The sequence below is a fragment of the Equus asinus genome, chromosome 14, assembly GCF_041296235.1.
Source record: "Equus asinus isolate D_3611 breed Donkey chromosome 14, EquAss-T2T_v2, whole genome shotgun sequence".
Taxonomy (NCBI): Eukaryota; Metazoa; Chordata; class Mammalia; order Perissodactyla; family Equidae; genus Equus; species Equus asinus.
Window position 1 is genome coordinate 14,728,772 of NC_091803.1, and position 20,909 is coordinate 14,749,680.

Below are 20,909 nucleotides of genomic sequence, written 5' to 3' on the forward strand. Positions count from 1 at the left end.
ACTTCTCCACGTGTGGAGACTGATCCGAGTAGTGAAGTTACCTTTACGCCCACCGTCTCATTATCAGTCCTTCCCTCTCCCACTGAGAAGTTCACCCTTCCTGAATCCAGCAGTATGATTATTGCCTTTCCTACACATATGGACACTTCTACGTCAGTTCTTGAGCCTGGCCCCACCAATGTCATAAGTGATGCTTCTAGTTCTATCAGCACTGGGACTGTCCCTGTCAACACAGTTTCAACAAGCATACAAAGACCCCCTAGGGGGACTTCGATGAGCACCAACTCTGTAACCACGCCACATACGCCTGGCTTCACTAGCCTCCTACTGACCACCAAAGCAAGCAGCAGCTTTCGAATTGCTGTGATGCCTTCAAGCAAGTTGACCGGCCACGCCTCACTCACCACCCAGCCTCCAAGAACATTGGCAACTACCCCTCAGACTCCTACCACCCTTACGTCGCCACAGACAACTTGGACTACTACTCAGATGACCACCCCCCCAGGTTGGACCTCCTGTCTACCTGTTCCCTCTCTTCCCTCCCCTGCCCAATTCCTGTGTCACCAAGGTCAGGCCCTGTCCTGAACTTCCCTTTCTTCCTGTTCTGCCCAGGCACCTGTGAGAATGGTGGCACCTGGATTCAGGGGCTCTGCCTCTGTCCCCCGGGGTTCTCTGGGGACCACTGTCAGCGCCAGGACAGCATGTGCCAGAACGAGGGTCAATGGGATGGCCTCAGGTGTATCTGTCCCAGCACCTTCCATGGCACCCACTGTGAGTTTGTCATGGAACAGATGGATTTAGGTGAGTTACCAGGTCCTGCCCTCTGCACTGTGTTCTGCGTGTCACCGAGTCTCCCTGGGCCCAGCCCTGTGGTCTGTGTGGAGGCACCCACCCCATTATGCCCAAGTCCTCCATTCCTGCTTTCGCTCCCATGCACTCTTCCACCCCATGTCTCCTCTCGACCCTCACATTCATGCGTGGCTGGGACCACATTCCTGGTCGGTGTTGCTTGGAGCTGTAATTTTTTTTAATTGCAGCTGTCACAAATTACCACAAACTTCACAACTGTAACAACACAAATGTCTCATCTTACAGTTCTCCAGATTAGAATCTGACATGGTCTTGCTGGGCTAAATCAAGGTGTCGGCAGGGCTGTGCTCCTTTCTGGAGTCTCTGGGAAAGAATCCACTTCTGTGCCCTTTCCAGGCTCTGGTGCCTCCCACATTCCTTGTCTCAAGCTTCCCTCTCTCCTTCTTCAAAGCCGGCAGCATTGCATCTCTGTGCCTTTCTCTTCTAGTCATGTCTTCACCTGACTCATTCTGACTCTTTTTGCCTCTGTCTTCCACTGTTAAGGACCCTCGTGATTACATTGGGTCCACCTGGGTGGACATTCATTTGCCCATAGTCCACATTAATTTTCCCAAATTAACGTCAGCCGATCAGCAATCTTCATTCCACCTGAACCTTGATTCCTCCCGTATCTAGCAGAAGATATTCACAGGTTCTGGGGAGTGAGACCTAGGTATCGGTGGGGGCCATTATTCGCCTCCCACTGCGGCAGACAACGAGAGCACCCTGACTTCCATTCTTTCCCTCTTCTTGGGACAAGTCATCCCAGAATTCCCAACTTCTCCATCCTCCCCTTCAGTCAGTCCTCGGGAACACGGAGAGGGTGCATGGGAGGAGCCTCCAGGCGGGCTGGTGGGGGTGACGTCAGACAGGAAGGATGGTGAAGTGACCAGAGCAGGGCATGCCGTGTGCAGAAACTGTGGACGCTGAAGTGGGCATGGAGGTGGCTGTCGACCAGGAGTTCTCCCCGGATCTCCATGACAACACTTCCAAGGCCTACAAGGATTTCAGCGACACTTTCCGCAGTCAGGTGAGGGCGAAGGGGTAGGGAACTCAAAGGTCCTCCCCTGGTTGCCCTCAGCTCTGGAGGTTCAGACGTGAGCCAGCAATTTTTCACATTTCAGATGCAGAAGATTTACCAAAAGGTGCAGGGGTTCAAGGACGTGGAGATCCTGTCTCTGAGGTAGGAGACCCTTCTGAAGCTGTGGAGGCAGAGTGAGGTGGGGGAAGGGGGCATAAAGAAAGGCTGGAGAAGCCATCCCTTGGTTTTGGAATCATCAGACTTCATAAAGGGAGGGGTGGAGGGAGTGTGGGGACTTTAGTGATCACTTTCTGGAGCCATTTCTCTGAAGGAGGGCACCACCCCTCCTCTCTAAGCAAGTCGGAAGGAGAGAGATTGCATGGAACATGTAGGGAAGTGGTACCTGAGGGCTGGAGGGAAGTCTGGTGTCTGGACTGTAGCTGGTCTCATTCTGGCTGGCACCTGGTCTGCTGAGTGGGTCAGCATGAGCGAGGCAGAGAACCCAGGAGGGCCTGGTTTGGTAATGGCTTGAGGCAACGCAAAGGAATGCCAATCATTCCTAGTCCTGCCTTCCCAGGCTGACGACGTCAGGGATGCTGGCAGCCCCTTCTGAAAATAACGTGCCAGGGATCCCAACTCGTTGCCTTTGCCCCCTTCCCCTCTACACATGAGCACCTATGGTTGGCCCTGGATGTGCCATTCTAGAACTTCTGTGCCCCAGGCCTGGGAGGCCTGTAAGGCCCCTAACTTCTTGACCCCTTCAGGAATGGCAGCATCGTGGTGGACTATGTGGTCCTGCTGGAGTTGCCCTTCAGCTCCCAGCTGGAGACAAACTATGAGATGGTGAAGATGGCCCTGAAAGGCGAGCTTCAGAATGTCAGCCAGGATGTGGACAGCTGCCAGAAAAACCAGAGTGAGCCAAGGCTGGGGGCCTTGGGCTGGAGGGAGGGGTCATGGTCACAGCCAACATCCCAGCTTACTCCAGCACAGACAGGGGCCTCCTGGGCTCAGGTAGCAGCCTTGTGGTACCTCTGGCAGGTTGGGAGAAGAGGCACAGGTTCACAGCCAACTGGGTCAAGGATGGGGCTAAGGAGGGGTTTGCCAGAACTTGGGTGCTGGGGAAGAACCCCCCTGACATTCTGCTCAAGGTCTCCAGGATGGCTGAGGACCCCCGATTATTTGGGGAAGATGAGCCCTGTCTGCCCCTCCCCATGCCTGCCCTGCTTCCCTGGCCTGGACCCCTTGACCCACCCCAATTCCACCTGTGTCTCTGTGCCCCAGACCTGTGTTTTAAGCCTGACTCCATCACAGTGAACAACGACACCAGGACGGAGATGACCCCACAAGGTGAGGAGAGGGACACAGGACTGAGTGGCCCCAGGGACATCGGCCCGCTGAAATTCTCTGGGGAGAAGGGGAGACCTTTTGGGGAGGCAAGTGATGTCTTGCTGGCCCTGTTAACAGCTTCCACCTGAGCACTGGCAGGCAGGGTGAGGAGAGGGTGAGAGTCCTGGGGGTCTTCCTTGGCCACTTCGGATCCCACGGTCTACCCCACGACACCCCACCCTCGGAAATGGAGTCCTCCCCATCCATTTTCAGAGTCCCCGTAACCAGGCTCCTGAGTAGTCTCTCTGCAACCCCCTCTTCTCGCCACAGCCATCTGCCGTCGGGCCGCTCCCGAGGGCTATGAGGATTACTACTTCCCCTTGGAGGAGGAGAATCGGCTCCGCTGTGTCACCAACTGCACGTCAGACGTGGAAGGCGCCATCGACTGTAACCAGGGCCAGTGCTTTGTGCAGAAGACTGGTCCTGAATGCCGGTGAGGCCCCGTCCACACGTGCGCGCCCCGCCCACTCGCCCTGTGCGGAGCCCCGCCCCGCTGCCAGCCCTGGCTGGGTCCAGTTGAGCCAGCTGACAGGGCTGGGGAGGTGGCGGGGTCTGTGACCTGTGATCCACTCTCCAGCTGCTTCTCCACGGACACGCACTGGTTCTTGGGTCCACGCTGCGAGGTGGCCGTCCAGTGGAGGGCGCTGGTCGGGGGCCTGGCCGGGGCCGGGGCGCTGCTGCTGCTGCTGCTGCTGGCGCTGAGCCTTTTCTGCAGGCGCTGGAGGAGGAGGGGCGGCCGAGGAGGAGCCCGGTGAGCAACCTGGGGGTGGGGGTGAGGGCGGCAGAGGGGTCACAGACGCGAAGGCCCTGCCTTGACGCCGCGGTGTCCCCACCCAGGTCCTGGGACGATGACAAGAAATGCTTCGAGATCTGGGATGAGGACACCGCGGGGACTTTTTCCAACTTGGGCTTCCAGGATGACCGACATTGTGAGTGTTGCCTCCTGGGGAAGTGGGGCAGGGGCTTCCCTGGGTACCACAGCAGCCTGGGCAGGACCGGATGACCTTCCCTGGCCAGGACAGACACATACCTCCTGCCAGGCCGCTGGTGTCGCCTCTTCCCCGTGCCCCTCCTGAGGAGGCCAGGTCCTGCACAGGCTGTCCTGGCAGGGCACGTGGGGGCACAGAAGCCCCCTGAAGCCCTGCCTGCCTCGTGTTTCTTCCCTCTCCCTCTTCTACTCTCCCCTCCTCTTTTCTCACTCTCCAGTCAAGGATGAAAACTTCCAGGTGGCCTTGGAGAAGGTGGACACCAATGTGAGGGTGAGAGGGCAAAGGGGGGATGGTAAGTTCTCCCAGGTCCAGCTCCAGATGCCCCACCCGCCCACCAGAGCCGGCGGCTGGGCTGGGGCCAGGAGGCAGTGACCTGCCAGCCAGCCTGAGCAGGGTGGCTCTGTTCTGACTCCCTCTCATGTGCTCTGTGGCAGGTGCACACCCAGACACCTGAGATGGACTTGTCCTCGATGTGAACCCTGCCCTACCCTATCCACCTGCCCTGGACAGCGGGAAGGAAGCATCTGCTCTGCATCCATTTCAAGAGATGGTCAGGGACTCGTGCAGCTCAGCCTCCTGGAATCCTGGGCAAAATTAGACCATCCCCAGACCGGCACCCTCTCAACTTGGATGAAACCCACCTGCAGACCCAGGTCAAATCCAGGATCTTCCACTGTGGCACCTTGGGCAACTCAGTAGCTTCTCTGAACTTGTAAAATGTGTATAGCATACTTGTCCTTATACCTTGAACAGTCATTGTGCAAACCAGATGTGGCCACTCAGACCTCTGTCCCAATGCACCTTCCTGTGTCAGCCCTCATCTTATGTGGCCTCTCTCAGATCCCCAGTCCCCACATCCTTTGCCCATCTCAGGCCTCAGTCTCTAGTTCCCTGTGCGCATCCCTACCACCTGCCCCCCAACACCTGTCACCAGCCATCAGCCCATCCCTGCCTCCTACCCTCTGCTAAGGTGACTCTCTACGGCACCCCTACCCCCATTCCTTATATCTTCTCCCCCTCTAAACCCACTTCTTAATCACGCCTCTCCCCTATCCAGCTCCCAGCCCTACATCTCTCCCCATTTATGTTTTCTCCCCTTACCCATCCTTGTTCCTTCCACCCTAAATCCTTAACCCCCATCCCAGCATCCCAGTCCTAAGTCCTTCCCTGCCCCACCCCTGTCCCTATGCCCACTGCCACTTAGGACCCCTAGCTGGCACTCCCCAGGCCCTAGTTCCCCCTTCTCAGTCTCCATCCCTTCCTCTCCCACAAGGGCCCTGGATGCCCGTGGGTGGGGGTGGGAGATGTGGGTTTCTCCAGGTCCTCCAGGTTGAGGGGAAGTGGGACCCTGAGGTGAGGAAACTCCCTCAGCCCCCTCCTCCTCCTTTCCTAACTCCCTCTCCTCCCTTACTGCCTCACCCCCCCCCCCCCTTCCCACCTCCTTCCGCGCTCCTCCTCTCCCTTCCTTTCCCAGGTCTCACCCCATCCCTGCAGTAACCTCTCAGCCCAGAAGCCCTCAGCCTCCTTCACAGGAAGGTCTCATTTGGGGACAGGAAGTCTGCGAGTCTCCAATTCTCCCATGTGAACACAATATAGCATTTATTGTAAATGATGCTGCTCTGTGTCTTTCTCTGTCTCACTTGCTGGTGTCTCCGCTTGGTTGAGAACAGGGACATCCAGAAGAGCTGTTGCGGGGGGCCTGGGAGCCCCGTTTCTCGCAGCGAGGAAGGGAGGGGTCTGTGGGCAGCTCTCAGGGACCATTGCTGTCTTCATAGGGAGCATAGAGATTGGGGGGCCCAGATTCTTAGGGAGTGGGTGGGGTCAGGAGAGTCTCTTGATCGGCAGAAGGTGGAGCCCTCTTGGGTTTGTCATCCGTGCCCTTCCCCCTTGACGTCAGGAGCTCAGGGCTGGGTCAGGGAGTTGGGTGGCCCAGGCTGGGTCAGCTGCCATTTGCACTGATGGGTAAGCTGGGCCTCCCCAAAGACCTTCACCTCCCCAGGCCCGGAGGTCAGACACACGCTTGCAGCAGGGCCTGCATGCCCAGGCTTTGGGCTCTCCTGGTCCCACTGTTGTGGGCAGCCAGGCCTGCCAGGCTCGAGCTGAAGGAGGTTGGGGCCGATGGAGTGAGGTTCTTCGGGTGGGAATTTGGGAAAGGCCCCTGGGACCTTTGCCCAGGACAAGAAAGGAACTGGCAGTGGCCAGGGAGGAGACCAGGATCATAAAGCCTCTGGTGTGGGCCCCACCCAGGAGAAGGGCTGGTGGTCTGAGGCCCAGGGCAAGGCACTGGAAATTTGGCATGTGGCAGCTTGAGCCGGATGATGGGGAAGGAAGTCTGGAAGAAAGTGGGCCTCTGGGGGTTGTCGGTGGGGGCGGAGGGTCCTTCCCTCAGCCTGGCCTGTTGCTGGCTGCTCCTTCCAGGGCTCTTTCACCCCTCCCTCCATCGTCACCCTCTCCCTGTTATTTCTTGGCCCTGGCTTCTTGGAAGCCAGCTTTCACACACTTACAACTCCAGCCGCTTGTCCCTCCCTCTTGCCCTGCCCCACCCATGGCTCAGGCTTCCGCTGGAGAGACTGGCTGAATGGCGGTCAGCTCTCTTGGAGTTAGAGGGGAGGAGGGTTGACAGGCTGCCCTTTGACTAATTCCCATTGGTCATCATGTGCCACCCACCAAGCCCTATTGCTGTACTCCCACCCTGGGGCAGGCACTGTACTTCCCAAGGCAAAAGTCTCCAGGGTCCTGTTTATAGCTGATCCCTCCCTGGAAGATGCTCATTTCTTTGTCCCTCTTGATGAGGGAAGACCCTGTAACCAGGCCCCACTCCCTGATAGATGCTGGTGATCCGGATCCTGCCACTGGCTCTCTGTCTCAGGGTCCGTGCCACAGCGACAACTCCGACGACAGTTGAGTGAGACCTGGCCCTGCCATCCCTGTGTGTGCTGGCCTCAGGCAGGGCTGCAGGTGGCTGGCCTCTGCCCTTATCTCCCTCCCTTTGCAGAGAACGGGGCTTCCAAAGGGCTGGACACCCAGGCCGTGACCCCTGCCTGCCTTTGGGGCGCTAAAGTGGTCACCCTGGACCTGCAGGTGCAGATGAAGGGGCATGGCTTGTGGTTGTGCAATTGGTGGCCTATACCAAGCCCCTGGCTGAGGGCCGAGTGGGGCTGGAATTTACACCCTGGCTCTCCAGAGGGAAGCTGGGCTTTTTCTACACCTAGATGGCGCTCTCTGCCTGCCCTCACCCTGCAGGTTGCTCTTCCTAGAGGGCTGGGCCTGTCCACACCTCACAGAAGTACTATCCAGGCTGCAGCCCTGACTGGGGAGGGAAGGAGTCGGGGGCGTCCGGTAGCTTCCCCACGTCTTGGGGGAGAGCCTCCCTAGTTAGAAATGGCTGAGGACTGAGGGGGAGACACAGGCTCGGGGGTCCTTCTGGAACCTTGCCACGGTCGTTTCTATGGGAAGGGACTGGTTACAGTGCAGAACAGACTTTCGGTCCTCTCCCCAAGGACAGGGAAGAGCCCAGGGATGCAGAGGGCAGGGTGGTTGTGGGGGCAAGGGGCATGGGGCAGCGAGCCCCAGGTCCCAGGTAAAGAGGGAGCTTAGTTGAAGGACCTGCAGGTGTGTGGGGAGGCGTGGTAAGTGTGCAGGGGCTTGAGGGTGGGGGTCTCTGGCATTCTGCAGGTTGGGCCATGATGTAACTCGTCAGGGAATGTAGGCCCTTAGAGGCCCCCTCAGCCCGCCATGCCCCGTCATGCCTCCTTCCCCCATCCAGGCATTTTGGGGGTGCAGCAGCGCAGGCTGGAGTCACTGAGGGAAGAGGATCAGGGCTGGGGGTGTGACTTGTGTGGTTTTAGGGACATTATGAAAGTATGTTAATTACACATATATTAGCTTTAGGGTGATATACAGAGACTAGGAAGCTATGGGCAAGGGTCAACCTTTCGAAGGGTGTTCCCTGTCCCTGGTCCCGGGCAGACTCCTGGCCTCTCCCTGACCAGGTTATCTGAGGAGAGAGTTGGTGGTGGTTATGATGATGGTGGTGAAGGACGTAACAGTCAGCAAGACTCTGTGTGCCCACCACATGTAATTGGCAGCTACCCACACAAGCAAAGACGCCTGTTCCTAAAGCGGTTATGAATGCCTAGAAAAGATAATGTTGACATAGGTGAACCCATTAGCCTGCAGGAGTCCAAAAGCAACTCTATGATAAGTGCAGAGAGCTGTCAGGAGGGGGCGAGGCCAGGGCCCTTCCAGGGGACTCCAGAAGGTCTCTTGACAGCCAGAGGCCCCTGCCCCCACTTGCAGATAGGGCTCTGCTACGTACAAAGGCATTGCACAACAGGAAGCCCATAGGACCCTCCCAAGGAAGATTGTGTAAGGAAGTGAAAGTGGTCAGGAAATTGAAACTCAAGAGGGTGAGTGACCTACTGGGGCCACACAGCAAACAATAAACATGACCTCACCCATTTGGCACTGGGTTTGTGCTGCTCTGTCTCTGCACGAGAGGACCTCAGCCCTCTGTGACGCCACCACTCCCTGCAGGTGTTCTGAGTCCCCAGGGAGGGGTTCAGATGTGGGGTCAGAGACCACCAGGGCATCTGTGGTTTTCCTTGTTGCAGATCTGCAGCCTCCTCTGGGTGGGTATTCCGTTTCACTGGGAGGAGTGATGGGGCTTTGGACAACAAACCGTAGGGAGAAGGAATACCAGCCTGGGAAGGTAGACAAACATTCACAGGGCCACGCAGGGGACCCAAGGAGGAGAAATGCCCTGAAGGTGAGGGGGTGGATGCCTGGTGGGTGTGAGGTTTGGTGGGGAAAGCGTGGTGGTGAGGGAGCATCTTTATATATCACGTAGGATGTTTTGGCTGCAAGTTATGGAAATTGTGACTCAAACTGGTTAAACGTTAAGGATTTGTATTATCTTATAAAAAGTCCGGAGACAGATCAGCCTCTAGGAATGAGAAAGTCAGTAGCTCAATGACGTCATCAAGAGCCCAGGTTCTTACCAATTCTCTTCTCGGCCTACCTCAGGCTGAAAGTAGGGAATCGAGCAGAATTGGAAGGTCCAGAGCAACAGGAGAGATAATCCTTCCTGTGTCTCTTTCTTAGATGCTAGGGACTCTTTCCCGGGAGCCCCTAGCAGATTTTCCCTCACTGTCTTGTTGATCAGAATGGTGTCGTTCACCCATTTGGCGTTGGCAGGGGGATGGGATCGCGCTGATTGCCTTCGACTACGCAGGATCTACCCATAGCGCTGGGATGGGGTCACTCTTCCCTGACTCATACTGACTATGGGAACAAAAAAGGAGTGTGTTAGAATGGAAAAAGGGCAGAGGATAGATGTTCAATAAGCAACCAACAACCCGCTACTGGGATTTTTTTTGTCAACACAAAATTTTCCCCAGTACCCTCATTCTAGGAACTCCATACACAAGTGATATGGCCACCACTCCCAATATCTCTAGTGCATGGACAATTTCCACAACGATCATCAATATTGCTTATACTTTCTCAACACTTAAACAATATTTCGTACTATCACCACCTCTACTAAAATTCCTAGGATGATTACTTAACAGACTAGTTTTTCTGATTTTTCTCTAATAAAACATACCTATCAGGTAATCTGTTGCTTTTGGCTGGCAAGTATAGAAATATCCAATCTCATTTGGGGAAATCTTAAGATAGGTGGAATCCCAGCTTCACCTCCCATGATGGAAGCTGGATGGAGGCATCGAGTTCCCCTTCGGGTTCTCTGGCAGTTAGAACATGGGCTTGTGATCTAAGCTTGACCAGTGAGATATTTGAATGTGGAATGAGTGTTGCATAAAGCATGGAATTATTTAGAAATTCATTCTGACGATGGTGGTAAGAGGTGGCAGTGGCGTCTTGTGTCTTGGTGCAGTGCTGACTGTGGCATCAGTGTCCAAGGCTGGCACTGGTGGTGGCACTGGTCGTGGGTGAAGCAACCAAATAGACTTTAACCATTGCGTGATTTAACTGTAGTCCTGGCCACGTAAATTCCCTGGGCTACTTATTAACATCCCAATAAACGTATTTCCTGCTTCTGTTCTTTGCAACCAAGAACGCTGTCTTGTGTAGAAACTGGAGCCAGTGAGTGAGTTGTAGACAACAGTCCCTCAAGAAATGGAAGAATCTGGGATTAGTTGTCTGGCTTAGTGTGGCTGAAGACATTAGAGACCCAGTTAGTAAATAGTAAGGCGTAGAATTAGTATCATGCAGTAATAGAAACAGCTACTTCAATGATCATCTGTGGTCCCTGGGAATAAAGTGCCCACTCAAGGCAAGATTTCTGGGGACAAAGTGGTCATAATAAATGAATGGCAACAAGAACATGAGCGAACATGGGGGTTGGGGTGACTGCTTCCAACAGAACAATGCAGCCTGAGGAAGGAAAAGGACAAACTCAAATCTTGACTCAAGGCATGGATTGAAACTCAGAGACCCTGTTACTTCATCTCTTGAGCCTCCTTACTGAGAGCCAAAGTTCAAAAACAGAGTTTATCCCATGTTTACCAAAGCACAGTGTCAGCTGAAGTTTGTTGTTTTGCCGGCTGTCTTATGTGAAAGTTAGGGTGCCGATGGGGAACGAATGGGACTCTGAGAACTGCAATGAGAGAATGTAGAGGATTCAACTGTTTCCCCTCCCCTATTCCCTCTGAGCCCTCCTTTCTAGACACAGCAGCCTCTCCTCCCTTCCCTCATAAGGCCATTTCCCCTTTGCTTGAAGATGTGGTGACTGCCTTGTCCCTCAGGTGCCCTACTGCCACCCTTCATCGTTTCAGACCAACACTTAGAGTCAGACCCACCTTGACAAAGCGGGTCGGGTACAAAGTCAGGTCTGTCAGAGAAGACTTACACAGCCAAAGGAACCGAAGATTGTTAATTTTCTCTGTAGCTGTGAAGAATATGTGTGGGAGATTCTGAAAGTCCCAAACCAAGAACAGAAGAGCGTAGTTTCAAATGAGGCTGAATCTATTGATGTGGGTCCACTGGCCAGAACTTGTGGATTCTCTGAGCGAGCTCAAGCAGCTGGGAGTGGTTTCACTGTGTGTTTAGCTAGTCATTTGGAAACAGACGGATTTTGGTGTGGTAGGTGCTCAATGAAAAGGTAGGAGAAGCCAGAAATGAGCTCCCTGGGAGATGAGTTGGGAGGGTCCTGCAATGGGAACAGTTGCCATGTGGGTAGCAGAGACTTCAGAGTGGGCAGACCCAGAGACCTTTGACAATGGCTAATTGATCACAGGGTGCCTTGGCCCAAACAATGGGGGAAGCTAAGGAAGATCCTACATCTGCTTTATTTGTATAACTGGGAAAAACAATCCTTGAGGAGCAGGCCCAGTGGTGTAGTGGTTAAGGTAATGTGCTCTGCTTGAGCGGCCCCAGGTTCGCATGATACATTGCTTCTCAAGCCGTGCTGTGGTGGCGTTCCACATACAAAATAGAGGAAGCCTGGCACAGATATTAGCTCAGGGTGAATCTTCCTCACCAAAACAACAACAACAACAGCAACAACAACAACAACAAACACCCTTGAGGCCACCATCCTAGACAGTCATGGCCACTGGTGAACGGAATTCATAGACCCAGAGCCTCTCAGAATGATTGGTGGTGCTGGTGCTGGGTTCAGTTCAGGAGGAATCCTGCGACAACATCACAAATAGCGACTGCAAATCTCCCTCTGAGCCTTCATTGAAGGGCCTGTTGATAATACTTAGGAAATTGTGCGCTGGAAAGGTAAATACTCAGACCTTTCTGGGAGTATTGACACTGGTTATAGGCGAAAGCAACTCCCCGACCTAACCTTAGATGGGGCTTTCAGGAGTCATATGACCAATGGAGCTTTCATCCTGGGTTTGCCTCACGCTAGGTCCCTGGGACCACAGACCTTCTATGGTCATCCTTCCAGTAGCTAAGTGTAAAATTGACATGAATATCCTCCCACCTGGCGGAATCCCCACACTAGCTTTGTGGTCTGTAGAGGAAATACTATTATGTTAGGATTAGACCAAAGGAAACACCTTCCCCCTGCCAAAATAGTAAACCCAAAGCAATTCTGCCTCGCTGAGTCGAATCACAGAGGTTGGTGCAACCAGAAAAGATTAACAAGATGTAAGAGTGGTGATTTCTGTGACATTCCCATGTAACTCCTCCGTTTAGTCAGTGCAGAAGATGGCGGGGCTTTGGAAGATGACAGTGGATCATTCAGGATGATTCCGTGTATTCAGGAGGTGCCCTTAAATGCAGCTCATGTTCCAGAGTTGGTCTCCATACTGCATCAAATCCATGTACGTCCCTCCCCTTCTAGTCTCTTCATTCAACCTTTTTTCCTCAACTCCAGTAATTGATGTTCATGACTAGATAATGTATCTTTGTGGACTTCTCTCCAAACTTTTCCAATGTACATCGAAATCTAACACATTCTTCTTCTTCTTCTTTTTTTTGCTGAGGAAGATGTGTCCTGAGCTAACTTCCGTTGTCGATCTTCCTCTTTTTGTTTGAGGAAGATTTGCCTTGAGCTAACATCTGTGCCAATCTTCCTCTATTTTGTATGTGGGTCTCTGCCACAGCATGACCACCAAGGAATGGTGTAGGTCCTCGCCTGGGAACTGAACCCAGGCCACCAAAGCAGAGTATGCCGAACTTAACCACTAGGGCACAGGGCTGGCCCCTGACACATTCTTCTTAGTAGCTGCATAATATTTTGTTGTGTGATCCTTCCACGATTTATTCAACCATTCTCTTTTTGATTTGGCTTCATTTTTTGATTCGTTAATCACTACAAACAAGGATATAATAAATAGGTTTGTACAGAAGTCCCCTTTTGTCTTTCTACAGAAGTACATTGTTGCTTTTATTTCTACAGAATAGAGTCCCAGAGGCGAGAGAGGAGTAGTGAAGGGTATGGCTGATTTTTGTTTTATTTTATTTTTATTCTAATTGCCAGATGTATTTTAGCAAAAGCTGAAAAATTCGTTTTTCTCTGCCAGCCATATATGGCAGTAACTTTTCCTCCAAATTCTCTCCAATAGGCGTTGTTATGCTCTTCTGCAGTTTGCCAGTCTGATGGTATAAAGTGATTTTTTTACTGTTACTTTAGCTGGCATTTCTCTTCTACCAGGAAGCTGAGCCATCACCTATGTTTATTGACAACTCAAATTCCCCCTGTCAATTACTTATTCATACCTTCTACCCATTTTCCTAATGGGTTATCCTCCCTCTTTCCGCCCTCCCCTCCACTGTGAGTGCAGGAACACTATATTTATTAATGAGTAATTAATTTTTAGCAATATATGTTCAGAATATATCACAATGCTGGTTACAAACATACACAGTATGGTTTAATGGGCAATAGAAGTTTGTGAGAAATCCTGTATCAAGTGTTATTCCTGATGTAACAAAGAACTATCCTCAAAAATCTATGAATGATCTTGGCTTTACAGATTGATATTTTTCCACTTGAGTTTGTACTGTGAATGGAACACTTCTTCCAACTTGTTTTTCTAGCTTGTTATTTCTAGAATGGAGAAAATTATTTGTTTTATATTACATCCAGCCCCTTTATCAAGGCCTCTCATTAATATGGTAGTTCTGTTTTCCCCACTAGCATCAGTGAATTTTCTAATTATACAACAATTTCATTGGCAAAAATTGGGACATTAAACTTTTTTCTACTGTTTATGCTAAGAATTTCTTTTTAGTTTTTGCCTTATTACTTTAGCTAAAATTCTCAAAACAATGTTGAAATAATAATGGCAATAGTGAGCATCTCTGTCTTGTTTTTGATTTCAATAAAAATAGCTTGAGTATTTGATTATTTAGAATGTGTTATGTTACAGCCTATTCTCTTAAATTATTTTCTTGAGGAACATATTATACATACAAAAGTGTGAAAAACACACACACACAATTAAAGGATAACAATAAATGAACATCCATGTACCCACTACCCAGCTTAGGAAATTGAACGTCACGTACTTTAGAAATGCCTAGATGCCCCCCACCAATTGCATACACTGCTTTCTTTCATAACTGCTATCCTGAATTTTATATCAGTAAGTACCTTGATTTTCTTTATGGCATTATGAGACATACATGGAATCTGAACCAAAATATTGTTTAGCCTTTAAAAATTCATATCAATGGAGAAGTGCTGTATGTATTCCTCTGTGAATTGCTTCATATCCTCCATACTACCCTATTTCTTGATTTTACGATGTGAAAGATCATGCTCTACCATCTCGCACCAGTACAAAAATCCCTTCCATTACTGTCTTATTTCTTCCACAAAGCGTCCAGAAATGAGCCCAGTTGTTACCATCCTGGCTTCTCACATCACTCCACCTACCGACGCAGGATGCAGTGTTGAAGGCACGTCCTTCCCATTGATAGCGATCACTGCCAATACCTCCGTGGTATGTTGCCAAATCTCAGTTCTGGAGGACCTCTCCTCCCTTTTCTAACATAACTGCAGTGTCTAGTGTCTCCAGAATAGGAGTTTCCCCTCCAACAATGGGTAGTTCTCCAGCATGCTTGATTACTGGGGTTGAACCCGCCAACACCCCAATTGATCCTCCTAATGCCACCCTCACGGGGATCCTCCCCACTAGCACAGCTCTGACAAGCACACAAAGACCTGACATGTGTTCCATCCTGCCTGCCACTGTCACTGAATTGGATCTTGACGAGCATAACTCATAACGACTACTGGGATCCCAGCTGTGGTAGGTTGTGTTATTGCTCAACATACACATATGCTTTCCCTCCCTGCAGCAAATTATACCTCCCCGCCCCACTGATGTCCAGCTTGGTGTCAGACACGTGGTGCCTCTCCCTGATGAAGAATTTTACATCCCTGTCTTGTCCAACTCAAAGTCAACCATGTGACTTGCTCTAGCCAACAAAAGGTGGTTGGAAGAGACACATGTCATCTCAGGAAAGAAGCATTAAGAGCCAGCTCATGGTTTTGCCATCTGTCATTTCTCACTGCCATGAGACTGGCATTGTCCCAGATAGGAGGTGCTTCATCAGCCTGGGTCACCCAGTGAAGATGACATAGAGGAGAGCATGGACGCTGAGATGGGCAAGTGGCATGAATGAGAAATAAACCTCTACTGTTGTAAGCTACTGAGCCTTTAGGATTGTTTGTTACCTCAGCATAACCTGACATCTCCTGACTGACATACTGAACGTCATTGACTTCCACTTGTCCCAAAGCCAAATATCAGGCTTTTGTCTGCCATCATGCACATTGACGTCTACTACCCCACTCACCATGACGTCAGAGACAGCTCTAGCCAGCACCTCGACTCTCACCACCTGACACCATGAGTGACAACTGAACCACAGTTCAGATCATGATACAGCGGAGAGGGTGATGAGCACACTGGCCTAATGTTCTCAGCCTCCCCTGAGTCATTTCTATTCCCTTACCTTGTCTTCAACACATTGTCCTTAATCCTTGACCTTTGGGGGATGGTCCCAGACTGTGCTTTCCTGGATTCACATCTTCCCCAAGTACCTGTGACAATGGTGGGACCTTGGAGAGAAGCCGGGGCTCTTCACTGTCCCCCCATGAAGCCCACTTTAATGTCACCTGGCCTGTGGAGTGAGGTGCTGGGAAGAGGCCGAGTGGTGGGTGTCACTGATCATTGGGCCAACCTCTCCATCCTCAGGCCCGAGTCCTACCACCTCTGCCCCTTTCTTCCCCCTAGCAACCCTCTTGCCCATCTCAAAGTCAGGCTGTGACCGCATTCATTTCTGGAGCCACCTCTTGGTCTCAGCTGTACGTGGATAGCCTACAGAAAGGCTGTATCTGACACTTACAGCAGTGCTTCCCAGCCCCAATGTAGCACAGTGGGGTAAGCAGCTGAGGTGCTTGCTGCTGTCTCCTTCCATCCCATCCAGCTTCCCCACGAAGGTGGACCCCAACATGGGGGTGGGGCATACTTGGACAGCAGCAAGAGGACTCCAGCAATCTTAGCTTGACCATCTCCTCCCTGAGCAGGGTGAGGCCTCGCCTTGCTCTGGAGGCAAAGCGGCCACTGCCCTAGTTCAGAGTGCAAAGGTATTACCTTCCCCTCCCTGTTCTGGGCAGGCATCGAAATGACTGTAACACCTGCCGGTAAATCATAAATAAGCGCTGTGGGAGAGGTGTTGGTCTTAAACTGTATTAAATTTCAGAAGTGGGAGAGGTCACTTCCTGATCACAGAGGGCTTCTTGGTGGAGGAAAGGAGCAAAGCAGTAAAGGATGGGTATGATTTTTACAGGCTGAGAGAAAGAGAAAGGGAGATGTAGAGGGCCTTCCCAGTGTAGCAAACAGCTCAGGCAAAGGCCCGGAGGTAGGAAAGCCTGAGGCGAGGAAGCCTGTTGGCAGGAGCAGCAGGAAGTTTGGGCAGTAGAGGGAGATGATGTTGAAAAAGCAGATGGAGAGGAATCAGGGATCTGAAGTTGCCTTGGGATCCATCTTCCCAGGACCCAGGTGTCCAATGCCACAGGAGTCCTTACACATCTGTGTCCCCAGCACTGTGACTGGCATTTCGTGCTTTGTTTCCAGCATCTTGGTCAGTCCTGGTGTTTGACCACATAGCCCCAGTCCCACAGAGACTCCTCTGAAAAACAACAAAGCTCTTTGAAAGCGAATGATTTAATGCTGTGTCAACTGGTCCAATGTGTTAAGAAATCAAAGTGGAGGACCACAAGAATGGCCCAGGCCTCTGTTGGCTCCCTCTTGAGCCAAACCTGCTGTGTCGCTTTCTGGCTCTGGGCTCCACCTCCTCTGGACGCTTTGTCTTTTGATTCCTTTGTCCACTTCCCCAACTTGACCACAAACCCTCTGAGGCCAGGGCAGTACGATGTATCCCCCAGATGGCTGAGCATATTTTCATCTGCTTCTTGGCATTTCCTACGTTTTCTTTGGGGAAATGTCTATTCAAGTCCTCTGTCCATTTTTGAACTGAGTTGTCTGCTTATTTGTTGTTGAGTTTTAGGAGTTCTCTATATATTTGGGACATTCATCCCTTTTCAGGTATATGCTTTGCAAATATTTTCTCCCATTCTCTGGGTTGCCTTTTTACTCTGCTGATAGTCTCTTCTGATACACAAATTTAAAAAATTTTCATGAAGTCCTGCTTCTTTAGTTTTTCTTTTGTTACCTATGTCTTTGATGTCATATCCAAGAAATCATTGCCAAATCCAATGTCGTGAAGCTTTTGCTCCATGTTTTCTATAAGAGTTTTGTTGTTTGAGGTCCTTGATCCAGTTTGAGTTAATTTTTGTATATGGTCTTAGGCAAGGGTTCAACTTCATTCTTTGCATGTAGATATCCAGTTTTCTCAGTACTACTCGTCGAAAAGACTATTCTTTCCCCAGCGAATGATCTTGCCAGTCTTGTCAAAAATCGTTTGACCATATATATGAGGGTTTATTTCTGGGCTCTCTATTCCATTGCTCTATGTATCTGTTTATGCCAGGACCACACTGTTTTGATGACTGTGGCTTTGTAGTAAGTTTTGAAATGAGGGAGTGTGAGTCCTCCAGTTTTGATCTTGTTTTTCAGGATTCATTTGGCTATTCAGAGTCCCTTCATATTCCATTTGAATTTTAGCATGGGTTTTTCTGCTTCTGTAAAAAATGTCATTGCATTTTGATGGGGACTGCAGGGAATGTGTAGATCGCTTTGTTTAGTATTGACATTTCAACAATATTAGGTCTTCCAATCTGTGAACATGGGATATGTTTCCATTTATTATGTGTTTTAAAATTTCTTTCAGTAGTGTTTTGTGTTTCTTCTTGTACAAGTCTTTCACCTCTTTGGTTAAGTTAATTCCTAAATATTTTATTCTTTTCAATGTTATTGTCAATGAAATTGTTTTTATAATTTCCTTTTCACTTGGTTCATTATTAGTGTATAGAAATGCAACTGATATGTTTTTGTGTTGACTTTGTATCCTGCTACTTTGTTGAATTCATGTAGTACTTTTAACAGCTTTTTGTGGGATCTTTAGAGTTTTCTACATGTAACATCATATATAATGTGTATAATATATGATATATATTAATTATCCTATATTATCTATTATTATATATTACTACAAACAGAGATAATTTTAATTCTTTCTTTCCAATTTGGATGTCTTTGATTTCTTTATCTTGCCTAATTTCTCTGGCTAGAACTTCCAGTACTCTGTTGACTAGAAGTGGTGAAAGGCATCCTTGTCTTGTTCCTGATCTTAGAGGAAACACTTTCAGTCTTTCACCACTGAGTATGATGTTTGCTGTGGTTTTTCTGTATGGTTTTTATTACGTTGGGGTATTTTCCTTCCATTCCTAATTGTTGATTGTTTTTATCCTGGAAGGGTGTTGAATTTTGTCCAGTGCTTTTTCTCGATTTCATCAGTTGAGATGATCAGGTGTTGTTTTCCCCTTCATTCTGTTGCTGTGGCGTATTACATTGGTCAATTTTCATATGTTGAACCGTTCCTGTGTTCCAGGGATAAATCCCACTTGGCCATGGTGTATTATCCTTTTAATACGCTGCTGAATTCTGTTTGCTAGTACTTTTTGAGGATTTTTGCATCAGTGTTCCTGAGGGATATTGGTCTGTAGTTTTCTTCTCCTGTATTGTCTTTGGTATCAGGGTGATACTGGCCTCACAGAATGAGTTAGTAAGTGTTCTCTCCTATTCAATTTTTTGGGAAGAGTTTAAGAAGGATTGATATTAGTGTTTATTTAAATGTGAAAGCATCAGGTGTACGAGTTTTCTCTGTTGGGAGATTTTTGATTACTCATTCAATCTTTTTACTGGTTTTAGGTCTATTCAGTCTTAGTATTCACGATTTGACCCAGGTAGGTTCTAAGTATCTAAAGATTTGTCCATTTCATCTAGGTTACCCAATTTGCTGATATACAGTTATTCATAGTATTCTCATAAATCCTTTTTGTTCGTGTAAAATCAGTTCTCTTGTTTCCACTTTCTGATTTTAGTAATTTGAGTCTTTTCTCTTTTTTTTTTTCTGAGGAGGATTTGCCCTGAGTTAACATCTATTACCAATCTTCCTCTTTTTGTATGTGAGCTACCACCACAGCATGGCCGCTGACAGACCAGTGGTGTGGGGTCGCACCTGGGAAGTGAACCTTGGTTGCCGAAGTGGAGTGCACCGACCTTAACCACCAGGCCACTGGAGCTGCCCATTCTCTCCATTTGTTTTCAGTCCATTTAGCTAAAGGCTTGTCAATTTTCTTGATCTTTCCAAAGAACCAACTATTGGTTTTGTTGATTTTCTCTGTTGTTTTTCTATTTTCTATTTCATTTACTCTGCTCTAATCTTTATCATTTCCTTCCTTCGGCTAGCTTTGGATTTAGCTTGTTCTTTTTTTTTCTAGTTCCTTGAGTCGTAAAGTTATGTTATTGATTTAAGATATTTCTTATTTTCAATGAGTTCATAGCTATGAATTTGTTCTTTAGCACCACATTTGATGCATTCCATAAGTTTTGGTATGTTTTGTTTTTGTTTTCATTTGTCTATCAGTATTTTCTGATTTCCCTGGTGATTTCTTCTTTGATGCATTGGTTGCTTAAAAGTGTATTGCTTAATTTCCACAATTTTTTGAATTTTCCTGGTTTTCCTTCTGTCATTAATTTGTAACTCCATCCTGTCATGGTTAGAGAAGATACTCTGTATGATATCTGTCTTTTAAATTTTACTGAGACTTAATTTGTGGCCTAAGAAATGGCCTATCCTGGAAATGTCCCCTGTGCACTTGAGGAGAACGTGTGTGCTGTTGTTGGGGAGAGTGTTCTGGACGCGTGTATCAGGTCTAGTCAGTGTACTGTGTTGTTGAAGTCTTCCGTTTCCTTATTTATCTTCTGTCTGGTTCTATCCATTATCGTGAGTAGGGTATTGAAGTCTCCAACTATTGCTGTAGAACTGTCTATTTGTCTCTTCAATTCTGTCAGTTTTTGCTTCCTATAGTTTTCTGGCCTGTCATTAGGTGCATAAATGTTAATAACTGCTATATCTCCTTGCTGTATTGAACCTTTTATTTTTTATTGAGGTAACATTGGTTTATGATATTATATAAATTTCAGGTGTACATCCTTATGTTTCAATTTCTGTTGATACTTTATTACTATATAACGTCCTTCTTTGTCTCTTGTAATCATTTTTGATTAAATTCTATTTTGTCTAGGATTAGTATAGACACTCCTGCTTTCCTTTGGTTACTATTTGCATGGACTCCTTTTCCATCCTTTCACTTTCAGCCTGTTTGTGTCTTTGTATTTCACGTGAGTCTCTTGTAGGTGAGATATACTGGGAGCATGTGTTTTATCCATTCTGCTAATCTGTCTTTTGATTAGAGAGTTTTATCCATTTACATTTAAAGTAATTAATGATAAGGAGGGACTTAATTCTGTCATTGTGCTTTTTGTCTTCTATATGCTGTATAGCTTACTTGTCCTTCATTTCCTGCATTACTGAATTTTTTGTGTGTTTTGTTGCGATATTTATTTATTCCTCATCTGGTTAGTGTGGTAATATGACTTTCCCAGACCACCCAGGACTTGTGAGAATGTGGTGTAACAGAATTTTAATCACCAAGTATGGGAGTGAAAAAAGATTTTTTGTGGTGAAATGCTTAAATTCCT

The 20,909-nt window shown here is 48.8% G+C and overlaps 1 protein-coding gene across 2 annotated transcripts in view; it reads left to right on the forward strand.

The window, feature by feature from the left end:
* Positions 1-5,857, forward strand: part of LOC139040160 (mucin-3A-like) — a 54,750-nt gene extending 48,893 nt beyond the window's left edge. Inside the window, exons 2-12 of one of the 2 annotated variants that reach the window (XM_070484368.1) lie at positions 321-505; positions 613-801; positions 1,764-1,879; positions 1,974-2,032; positions 2,635-2,783; positions 3,152-3,217; positions 3,527-3,689; positions 3,834-4,007; positions 4,094-4,185; positions 4,463-4,515; positions 4,680-5,857. In XM_070484368.1, the coding sequence (XP_070340469.1) occupies positions 367-505; positions 613-801; positions 1,764-1,879; positions 1,974-2,032; positions 2,635-2,783; positions 3,152-3,217; positions 3,527-3,689; positions 3,834-4,007; positions 4,094-4,185; positions 4,463-4,515; positions 4,680-4,721 (1,242 nt within the window). In that variant the 5' untranslated portion in view covers positions 321-366 and the 3' untranslated portion in view covers positions 4,722-5,857. The remainder of the gene's footprint in view (positions 1-320; positions 506-612; positions 802-1,763; positions 1,880-1,973; positions 2,033-2,634; positions 2,784-3,151; positions 3,218-3,526; positions 3,690-3,833; positions 4,008-4,093; positions 4,186-4,462; positions 4,516-4,679) is intronic. The other variant, XM_070484369.1, reaches the window with a different exon arrangement.
* The last annotated feature ends 15,052 nt before the right edge of the window (positions 5,858-20,909 follow it).